Source organism: Chiroxiphia lanceolata, chromosome 19 (assembly GCF_009829145.1).
Source record: "Chiroxiphia lanceolata isolate bChiLan1 chromosome 19, bChiLan1.pri, whole genome shotgun sequence".
Lineage (NCBI taxonomy): Eukaryota > Metazoa > Chordata > Aves > Passeriformes > Pipridae > Chiroxiphia > Chiroxiphia lanceolata.
This window is the reverse complement of record NC_045655.1, coordinates 9,010,363-9,021,332: the sequence shown is the minus strand read 5'-3', so window position 1 is coordinate 9,021,332 and position 10,970 is coordinate 9,010,363. Positions and strand designations below refer to the sequence as shown.

At 45.6% G+C, this 10,970-nt stretch overlaps 1 protein-coding gene across 2 annotated transcripts; it reads left to right on the top strand.

The window, feature by feature from the left end:
• Positions 1 to 2,724: 2,724 nt before the first annotated feature.
• Positions 2,725 to 10,097, top strand: DDX5 (DEAD-box helicase 5). 2 transcript variants are annotated; one of them, XM_032706554.1, is made up of 13 exons: positions 2,725 to 2,868; positions 4,248 to 4,413; positions 4,561 to 4,657; positions 4,752 to 4,885; positions 5,008 to 5,073; positions 5,519 to 5,660; positions 5,738 to 5,898; positions 6,071 to 6,243; positions 6,434 to 6,544; positions 6,755 to 6,816; positions 6,909 to 6,968; positions 8,220 to 8,444; positions 8,933 to 10,097. In XM_032706554.1, exons 1-13 carry the CDS (start codon positions 2,837 to 2,839, stop codon positions 9,316 to 9,318), a joined length of 1,815 nt encoding a protein of 604 aa, XP_032562445.1. In that variant the 5' UTR covers positions 2,725 to 2,836; the 3' UTR covers positions 9,319 to 10,097. The 2 variants fall into 2 exon arrangements, with proteins under 2 accessions (XP_032562445.1, XP_032562446.1); XM_032706555.1 differs by having other exon boundaries at positions 2,725 to 2,844; positions 8,933 to 10,086.
• Positions 10,098 to 10,970: the final 873 nt, after the last annotated feature.

Here is a 10,970-nt window from a genome sequence, read left to right as displayed (position 1 = left end):
TGGCTTCCGTGCATGGAAAGAGTGTTAAAACCTTAATTAAAAACAAGATTTAGAACGATTTGCCTAGTGAAACTTACTCTATTAGCTGTTAGCATACAGTTTTTTGGGAAGGCCAGATGGTGAAAATGTGTTTTCTTCCTCACTGAGCAACAGTATTCCACACGCTTCTTAGGAATTCTGGAATTTCCGTGTTGCATCAAGTCACGCAAAGCTTGGATAAAACAGTGCCCTTTGTCCTTAAAGTCCTGGAGCATGAGAGAAGCAGCTGAGATCCCAATTATGGCTGTGAGAACAATGACTGGCAGCAAATAAACCTCAGCGATGTGAGCTCCAGCAGCCCCCGGGTGTCATGTGTAGATATAAATCCAAATCCACACATCACCTTAGGAACACAAAAGAGCTTTTGTGCAGGTAAGCAAACACATCAGTGCTATGACGCTAAACTAAACATGGATTGCAGTTTGATACACACACAGCTCTGTAAAGCTCTGTTTTGTTTCCATATATTGGCTCAAATTAGGAAGAGAAAACAGGAAAATCGATGGTGTTTAGCTTGGGTGGAACAGAAAAATGAGGAAGTTTTCACAAAGGAAATCGAAAGGAGTTCCTTGCAGACTAAATGCTTGCAGGCAAGGCAGAGGCGAGGCTTTTGTTTAGTCTTTTCAATTCTTTAAAACCTTAGAAAGATTAAACAGCACAGAAACAGGAGCCAACCTTATACACAAACAAAAAAAATCAAATTAGCTGTGTTAAAATAAATGTAATAGAACAAGAAAAACTCAGATAATTTGTTATTTTTGCAGCCTTTGCAAAAACCTTTTTCAGATTCCTCAGAAACAGGAAGTCTGTAGGGTCAGTAGGTATAGAGTGTTAAAAGAAGCATTTGGGGAGAAAAATCTTTCAAAAGCCATATTAAATCAGTAAGTCCATACTGAAAAAAATTGGAGAGGTTCCTCTATTAGAAATTTGCAGGGATAGTATTAACAAAACTGGTCAAATTGGAGTGCTACTAAGAGAAAAAGTTAATTACAAGAAAAAGAGGTGGAATTCCAGATTACTGAAGGGCGAACAGCTGTGGCTATTCATAAACAAAGATAAGCCTGACTGAAGTGTTATGTTCAAGGGAGATGTTGTGGAAAAATCTAGCCTTGCAAACCTTGCTCTGTTCTCAGCAACAATCAAAAAAAAAAAGAAAAAATTGTTAGAAAATAATACAGAACAGATCAAAAACATCTTTATACTTTCATTATGTAAATCTCTATGGGGTCCAGACCATAAATACTCTGAATTTCTTGTCAATAAATAGAAAATGGCAAGGATACTTAGAAGTGTGGAATTGGTTTAAAAAGAGGAAAAATTAGACTACAGCTTTGGTCTGTAGAGAAGGTGAGTTGCAAGATATTAATGTCCACAAAGGGTATAAATAAATAGAAAATTATTACCATTTCAAATAACTCATTTTGATTTGTGTCCTTTTTTTCTGACGTGGCAATATGTTGAAAATGAAAGTAAATGTTTTTCAGGTTGCGTACAGTCAAACTGTGAAACACATTGTCACGGTATCTTAGAAGCTAAGGGCATAAATAGAACCAAAATGTGGAGAAATGGCCATCGAATGCAGTTATTTTTGTCTCAGAAAAGCCTTATATCACGGATTGCTAGAAGGTGGGAGGATATAAATGGAGAGTGTTGTTATGGCAGTTCTTCCTTATGTTGTTTTGGTTTTCATCCCTCTCTGCCTGGAACAGGTGGCTGCTGGTGTTTATACTTCAACTTTTATGTGTGTAAAGCCTGAGGTACCCGGACATTCAGGTTGTTCCTCACCTGGCAAAGCTGGGCAGGTGAAAAACTCAGTGTCCACTGGGGGTACTGTATGTCTTTATCTGCCCTCTGCCCACACAGCCTCCCCTCAGCACAGCACCCCGGGTGACCTTTGAGTCGGGTTACTGGCCCTACTTGGAATTCGAAAAGATAACACTGTGCTAACTGTTTACAGACAAGTATATGTAACATTTATAAACAGCAACGTGTAACAGCCTAAAAGAACTAGGAAGCATTTAATGATCAGTTACTGTGAGTCCAACTCGCCGTGGTGAAGATCTGCACATCTGAGTCCTTCCAAGAGTGAAAGTCACAGGTGGGCGTGTGGCTTATCTAACATGAAGTATCAGTTATTAGCTAAAAGCTCAGGCTCCTCTTGACCCTGAGCTTTATGTGAGGAAGCCCTTTCAGGATTTTCACAAGCAGTTCACATGGACTATATATGGATTTATGAGAACTCGAGGGGCTGCACTGCGGGCGGAAGGTTCCAGGTCTGCCCTGTCAAAAACTGCAGGAGGAGCCAAGCGGCGTTTTAAACACGGAAGGCTATCGAAAGGTTTCAATTATGGAGGCGGAAATCTCCATCTTCCCCACATCTTCTCCATCATCTCTTCCATCCCCGACCCCGCAGGCCGAGACCCCTGAGCGAGAACGAGGCTCCCGGGAGGGAGGGGGCGCTGCGGGCAGTGACGTCAGCGCAGGCACCGCCTCCGAGGGGAGGGGAACTTCCGGTCGCGAGCTCAAAGCCGGTCAGTCGGGCGAGCCGAGGCCGCGCCCACGCGGAAGGGGGCGGGGCCTCGGGGCCGGCTCGGGCCACTTACATAACGGCGGGGGCGGGGCCCACGCGTGCGTCACGCGCCGGCTCCCGGCAGCCCCCGCACCCCCCTATATAACCGGCGTCCGCGGGGCCGCGCGCCCACAGTGAGCGGCCCCCGCCAGCGGCGCCCGATCGTACACAACGCTTCGTCACCCGCTTTAAGTGACCGGGATCGCCTCGCCCACCGCCACCATCGCCATGCCCGGGTATTCCAGCGACAGGGATAGAGGGTGAGTCCGGGGGCCCGGCCGGCGCCAGCCGCCGCCAGCGTCCGGACTCTGAGCCCGCCCGTGGGGCTCCGGGGTTGTTTTTCAGCCGTTTAAGATGGCGGCGGGGCGGGGGTTGGGCCCTGAGCCCTTCCCTCAGCGCTCCCGCCGCGAGGGCCGGCGGGGGGAGGGGACCTGGTTTTTTTTAGGCCACCGAACGTGGGCGGCGGGGCGGTCTGGGCTCGGTCCCTCCACCTCAGCGCAGCCCCGCAGGTGTGAGACCGCTGAGGGGGGGGCGCGCGGGTGGGGGATTTTTTTTTAATTTTTTTTTTTTTAAGTCTGGGGGGAAGAAGTACTCGCCCCTCACTCCTCCGGGGACACCCCTTCGAACACGGATGGCCCCCGCAGAACCCGGTTCACCCCGCCGGCAGCGGCGGGCGGGCGGGAGGTTTGTGGGTCAGTGGGTTGGCGGTGCCGGAGCCCCGGGGAGCGCTCGGCAGGGCGGTTCCCCTCGCTCCCTTCCCCCTCCCGAGGCTCGGGCTGTGGCCGGCAGGAGCCGGCCGGCTCCGCTTTGTGTTGTGTAAGCGGATGTTAATGGCCGGCCCCGCCATGCGGTGGCTGAGGGGAATCAAAATGCCGGCTGTGCTGCTGCTGCCTTTGTTCCTCCTCCTCCTCCTCCCCCCGCCCAGCCCCGGCTCTAAAATGGCAGCGGCTGGAAAATGTGGCGTAGACAGAAATGAGAGACAAAGGAAACAGCGCTGGCAGGAAGCAGCGGCCGCTCGGGGAGCGCTGTGTTGTGCTGGGAAGGATCTCGCTCCCGGCACCCGCCCGGCCAAAATTGGGAAGCGATCGGGGCAGGGGAGGGAGCCCCGCGCTGGGATCCAGCGCACGGCTCCGAGCTGCGCCTCGGGGCGTTGGGGATCAGCATGGTCCCAACACAAAATGCTAATAAAACGTATGGCCTTATAAAGCATCGTTGTTCAGAGAAGTGTGTCTTCTGGGATGCAGAAAAAACGGTCTATGGCAAAGTTATCCCAGTGTTTCATAACTGCCCCTGCCCGCTTTCAGCAAAGGGAGTGTCACCGGAGTGGGAATCCATTTTGATCACGGGGTAATGCAAAGGTTTTATGGCCTTGCTTTGCCTGTTGTAACTTGTCTTTCGGTTGCATTTTATGGAAAATGGAAAGACGTGTTATCTTAGCTTCTGAATAAGAATCATAGCAAGGCAGGTTGTGGCATCTGCAGCTTAAAGTATGTTTTTTAAAGTTTCAGGATCTTCAAGTAGGTAGGGATTATGCATCCAAATTGTAAAGTTACAGGGTGAACCACAGAAATGGTGGTTAACTCGTGTAAGAAGACCAAAATGTTTCTCTTGGATCCTACGTTACATTCTTTCTCCCTAGGTTTGGAGCCCCCCGTTTTGGAGGAAGTAGAGGTGGACCTCTGTCTGGAAAGAAATTTGGAAACCCTGGGGAAAAACTTACAAAAAAGAAATGGAATTTAGATGAGCTGCCCAAATTTGAGAAGAACTTCTATCAAGAACATCCTGATGTAGTTAGACGTACTCAGGTACGTACCTGATCTGACTCGAGCAAAAGTAAACAGAAAGCGCAAACACACTGAGGGTCATGAGGCCCAGCAGGCACACGTGGGCTAACTTAAAATATGACCTTGGTGTCCAAGCTGATTTCCAATAATGGGCATTTTGTTTTGCAGCAAGAAGTTGAACAGTACAGAGCCAGCAAAGAGGTCACTGTTAGGGGCCATAACTGTCCAAAACCAATTATCAACTTTTATGAAGCTAACTTCCCTGGTAAGTGAAGACCAGCTTACTGTTTCACAGAACTTGTTCTTCAGGCTGGATTAGGGCAACATCTAAGTTAATATGTTTTAATTTTCTCTGCAAGCAAACGTTATGGAAGTAATTCAGAGGCAGAACTTCACTGAACCAACTGCTATCCAAGCACAAGGTTGGCCTGTTGCATTGAGTGGATTGGATATGGTCGGAGTGGCACAGACTGGATCAGGAAAAACTCTCTCTGTAAGTTTTGATTGAAGCCTGGAATACTGCTGAATTTCAGCAGTGACAGTGTGGCCTGGCTTAGTGCAGGCTGAACACTTCTGGGAAGAGACCGTAACGAGACTTTTCTTTCTTCCAAACAGTACTTATTGCCTGCCATTGTGCATATAAATCACCAGCCATTCCTGGAGCGAGGAGATGGGCCCATTGTGAGTATTCCTGAATGAAAGGGGATCTTAACTTCTAGGGAATGTGACTGGTTTTTACAGTCCAAATTGTCCATGCTCATGAGAGTGCATAGCTGCATTGTGTTCCTGTACACGACTGAAGTGATTCCCTGTTGTGTAGTCTTTCAAGAAGATTCTATAAACTCTGATTGGATTGTCCATACAATAGTGTAGAACAGGGCTAGATGTTGCATTTTGGAAACTGCTGTCCCCTGGAAGCCAGGGACTTTCAGCTGTCTTTGCACATGGCATAGGTCAGTGTTTGGTGGCAGTTGAGATGCCAGGTAACTTGGCTTGCTGGTTTGACCTTTTAAATCCAGTCATTCTGTCACCGAAGGAATATGTGACAAACTTTCCACTCAAAACTAGTGTCAGACTCCCACCTTTCAGTGGGTGTTGGACTAAAAGCTGGGCATGTTGTTTCCAGTGTCTTGTGCTGGCCCCGACCCGTGAGCTGGCCCAGCAGGTGCAGCAGGTGGCTGCTGAGTACAGCAGAGCGTGCCGCTTGAAGTCCACCTGTATCTATGGAGGTGCTCCAAAGGGACCACAAATCCGTGACCTGGAGAGAGGTATGGATCAGTCCTGGTGCACATCTGTCTGAGGTCACGTGAAAGCTGCTTCAGCTCACTGGACTGCTTGGTTTTAGGTGTGGAAATCTGCATTGCAACACCTGGAAGACTTATAGACTTCTTAGAAGCTGGAAAGACCAATCTCAGGAGGTGTACTTACCTTGTCCTTGATGAAGCTGACAGGATGCTTGACATGGGATTTGAACCTCAAATCAGAAAAATTGTGGATCAGATTAGAGTAAGTATAAATAATTCATGCATTTATCATTATTGCAAAAAAAAATGCCCCTGTGCTTATTAAAGCAAGGACAATGCAATTAATTAACTTTCTCATGCTTGCCTGGGTAGATTTTTTTTTTGGCTTGGCATTTGACCCATGTTGATCTTGTACTGACCTAATCCTTCTCCAGCCTGACAGGCAGACTCTGATGTGGAGTGCCACATGGCCCAAGGAAGTGAGGCAGCTGGCTGAAGACTTCTTGAAAGAATACGTGCACATCAACATTGGTGCACTGGAACTCAGTGCAAACCACAACATTCTGCAGATTGTGGATGTGTGTCACGATGTAGAGAAGGATGACAAGTAAGCAGTGTGTGGGGGCAAAGCATTCACTGTTTTCTAATAGTCAGTTTTAGTTTATGAACTGTGAAATGAATTTGTCTTGATGGATTTTTGACACCAGTCTGAGACTACTAAAAATCTACAAATCAGACTGTTTAAACTTGCACAGTACAAATCAGTCTGAACTCTAACCATCATCTCTTCATAACAGGCTTATTCGTTTGATGGAGGAAATCATGAGTGAGAAGGAAAACAAAACAATTGTTTTTGTGGAAACCAAAAGGCGTTGTGATGATCTCACCAGGAAGATGAGGAGAGATGGGTGAGTAACAGCTGGGACTTCACTGAGCCCTGTTGACCTGCCTGAGTGGGCTCTTGATTCCTAACTGTGGTATCAAAACTGTCAAATAGGGACACTGGGTGTTAATTATAATGCCCAGATTAACTTTGCAATTTGCCAGGAGCCCTGTCTTTGACTACAGAACCCACTGTGAAGGGATGGTCTTGGGTCAATCAAATTCTGTATTTTCAGGTGGCCAGCGATGGGTATTCATGGTGACAAAAGTCAGCAGGAGCGGGACTGGGTTCTAAATGGTGAGTATTTCAGCAATTTCTGCAGAGCGTTCCTGCAAAGCATCTGCTGTGTGTTACTGAAGGAAGGGACTGATTCATTTCTTGTGTTACAGAATTCAAACATGGGAAAGCACCAATCCTGATTGCTACAGATGTTGCATCCAGAGGTCTAGGTTAGTACAACTCGTAATGCCAGTTGCCCAAAGCTTTTAAAGAAAGTCTATTGCTTTCTTTAACCTCTGCATTTTTCTAAGTTTTCTTCACATAAAGGTGCAGTCTTTGTGGCAAGGCCTAGGCATGACAATCGGAGGACTCGAGGGGGATGGAGGACTAGTGGAAATGATCGGCTGGCTGCTTCCAGTCAAATAGAGAGGTGAAAGCTGAGAGCATTGTGTGCCAGTAATCTTCAAAAGGCAAAGATCATCCTTTAAACTACTACCCCATAAACTGTTCTCTCATGAAATAAGCAGTTTCATTCACAGTTCACTTTGCCCTGGTATTTCTCTTCTCTCCATGCTTTGCATGATTTGCCATGGTGCAGTACTGTTAGTTTTGTGCATACTGTTTGCTGTGATCTGTGGGTCTTTGAATTTCAGTGAGTTTTTTTGAAATGTTGAAGGACATAATTTTAAACTTCAATGTTCAATGAAATTTTTTTCAACCATGAAATGGAGAGAGCAGCTTTAAAACGTACTAAGCCTTGTGCAAATTGGTGAGTACTGGCACATGAAATCTGAGAATAAAAGTCCACCTCTCACTTTAACAAGTGGGGCAGGAAAGCAATGGCTTTTCAATGCCTTTGAAAGTCGGAGTTCCTCCACCTATACATAGTCGTCATGTCGAGACCTGCCAGAGAGAGACACATTCTCAAGTGAACCCTGGCTTCTTGGAAGCGCTTGCCTAGACGAGACACAGTGCATAAAAACAACTTGGTGACTTTGGGGGGACAGGTATGTTTTTCTTGCAGCTGCGGTTCAAAGGTCTTGGCAAGACGAGCAGTGTGGCCCATTTTTTTTTTGAGCTTCTAATGAGTGTGTATGTGAAGGACCTTGTATGTTTTTACTCTAAGGTCCTCAAATGAGCACATGAAGAGGCTGCTGTGAGATTTAGTGGCCCTACTGCAAGAAGCTTTCAGATGTCACTTGATGATTTGTAAAGGGGACTCTTGAGTTGGGAATGACAAGCAAATGCATACTCCTTATGGTAAGGTTTTGGCTCACAGGGTGGGTGATGAGACGGGATCAGACGGAGTGTGCATTACTTTCTCTTCCACAATACTCTTGCAGAAATGGATGATTCTAACACTGTTCTTTGCAGCCATTATTCCCTTTAAAATACTCTTGTCTAATGTTTATCTTCGATTTGGCTGTTGTGGTGTGCAAAACTTTGTACTTCGCTTTTTGCCACACTGCAACACTTTACAGATGTGGAAGATGTGAAATTTGTCATCAATTATGACTACCCTAACTCCTCAGAGGACTATATCCACCGAATTGGACGAACTGCCCGCAGTACCAAAACAGGCACAGCATACACATTCTTTACTCCTAACAATATTAAGCAAGTAAATGACCTCATCTCTGTGCTTCGGGAGGCTAATCAAGCCATCAACCCCAAATTGCTTCAGCTGATTGAAGACAGAGGGTCAGGTAAGTGCTGTTCTTGATCTAAGTGTGTATAGCTTTCCTCTGAGAACAAAAAGGAAACTCAGATTCCACCTCCAGCCTCTCTCCAAAATGGATGTGGAAGGTGGTTTAGTTACCAGTTATGGTGACCTCAGAAGGTATTTATAAACAGCAATAACAAAAAACAACACCCAGATGCTCCCAGGTCGTGCTGTGGAGCACTTATGGCTAGTGCTGGCCAAAAAGGCACTTCTGATTTGGTCAGAAATAAAACACTTGTGGCCTCAGTTTTGTGGCCTTGTCTCCCATGGTTTGGAAAGGTGGATGGACCCAAGTGTCCTGCTGGCAAGGTGAAAGTGCCATTTTGCCTGGAATCCACCACTCCTGTTACGAGGATATAATGTGTGACTGTCCTCAGAGTAGATTTGCATTGCTGGGCCAGAAAAGGAAACGTGATGAGGTGAACTCGGGCAGCCTCTGTAATCCATGTAACTGTCTTGTCTCTCTCATAGGTCGCTCCCGAGGGGATCGCCGTGACAGATACTCTGCGGGCAAAAGGGGTGGATTTAGTAGCTTTAGAGAGAGGGAGAACTTTGAGAGAACCTATGGCGCGCTAGGCAAGAGAGACTTCGGAGCCAAAACTCAGAACGGGGCCTACAGTGCCCAGAGTTTCAGCAATGGAACTCCCTTTGGGAATGGCTTTGCAGCTGCAGGGATGCAGGCTGGCTTCAGGGCAGGCGGTAACCCCGCAGGAGCGTACCAGAACGGCTACGAGCAGCAGTACGGCTCCAACATTGCCAACATGCACAATGGCATGAACCAGCAGCAGTACGCCTACCCTGCCACTGGTGCTGCTCCTATGATAGGTTACCCCATGCCCACAAGTTATTCTCAATAACTTAGTGTAATTTAAATGTCTCAGTTTTTCATAATTGCTCTTTATATTGTGTGTTATCAAAACAGGATAGTTATTTAAGAAAATGGGAAACGCAGAAATGACTGCAGTGCAGCAGTAATTATGGTGCACTTTTTCGCTATTTAAGTTGAATATTTCTCTACATTCCTGAAACAATTTTTAGTTTTTTGTACTAGAAAATGCAGACAGTGTTTTCAAAGTAAATGTACAGTGATTTGAAATACAGTACCAGAAGGCAGTGCATGGCCTTCCAATAAAGATATTTGAAGACCGAATTTTCTTTCAGATGACAATTTTCTCAACATGTGCACAACTTTACATTAATGGAATGTCAAAATGTTTTTATATTAAATTCTAGAAAGGTTTCTCAACTGTGTCTGATTAAACATTTAAGCTTATACAAAAACCAGCCTTGCCTTGATTGGGCTAGATTGCTTAGCATGGCAGGCTCTGCTTCGATGGGGAAGAAAATTTAGGCTGGCTTCTAAGAAAGTGTTGGAAACAGTGTTCTTCCTTGTCTCACTAGCATAGGGCCAGTTCTTGGAGAAGATCAAAACTCTGTAGTGGTGTTGCTAACGAGCTGCTACGAGCGTAGGAAGCTTCTGCAGCACAGTAACCGTCGCCTTCACACGAGCATATGTGCAGACCAGGCTTGAGTGTCGTGTACCCACAGCTGCCAGGCCTTGTGAGTTAGCATGCAGGCTTCTGAGCTTCAGAGAAACGGGAAGATCTTAGTATTAAAACTTCAAATTATACTTAAACCGGTATTGAGCAGTGATTTCTTTATGGAAGCGGGCGGAGGGAAGTGGGCTGTTGATCCATGAATGTGCCTCATGGATTTTTTTTTTTTTTTTTTTTAAAGACTTTTAATATGTGCAAATGACTCTAATCTCAAAGCACTGCCCATGCTGAGTGGAGCATCAGTGTTTCCTTGATGAGCAGAGCTGGAATAATACTTGATCCTGGGGTTAAAGTGCTTAATGCTTTCAAGTACAGTTATTAAAATTCCAGTTAATACTAACTTTCAGTTCCTTCCTCTCACTTGTTTACCAGTAACAGTGATGAGTTTCAAGTTTAACAGTGCTTAATTACAGCTTAATGTGTTCAAGTTGAGTCTACAAGATTCTTTCTAGGTTACTTTAAACCCAAGTTAGACTATTTCTTTTACGCTTAAAATCTTTTTTGATTAGTCTGTGCTTAGCCCTTGGTGATTGTTTCCCTCTGAGGCTCAGCTTGTGATGTTCTTTAACACAGCCTAATCTGCCTCATAATTGTTTCCTCCTTTTCTGTGGAGTTCTATCACTTGACAGTATTTTGTGATCATTTGCTGTTGTGAGAACTTCAGCTGGAGGCTTGAAACTACCACACTTGAGTTTAAAACTGTGGTTGGCAAGGTGTTGCTTTATTTTTTTAATTGGCTCTGCAACATTGCCTTTGCCCAGTGCCACCAGTGTCGAAAGACAAGGAAGTAGGTTACTTATCACTGAAGTATGACTTAATCCTTAAGTTTCCAGGTCAGTGGCCTGAAACAAAATGCATTTGAAAGCTTTGTTTTAAAAACTTCCGTATAAAGGGTTTTAGTATTAAAATAGTAAATTTACAGCTTGTGACTTAGAACTGACAGAGGAGGGTCT

What these genes read in the sequence shown, in the direction of transcription:
- DDX5 (XM_032706554.1), top strand. Translation starts at nt 2,837, where the DNA reads ATGCCCGGGTATTCCAGCGACAGGGATAGAGG. An exon ending in GATCAGGAAAAACTCTCTCT is followed by an intron (nt 4,886 to 5,007) that starts GTAAGTTTTGAT and finishes TCTTCCAAACAG; the next exon opens with TACTTATTGCCTGCCATTGT. An exon ending in GATTGAAGACAGAGGGTCAG is followed by an intron (nt 8,445 to 8,932) that starts GTAAGTGCTGTT and finishes TCTCTCTCATAG; the next exon opens with GTCGCTCCCGAGGGGATCGC.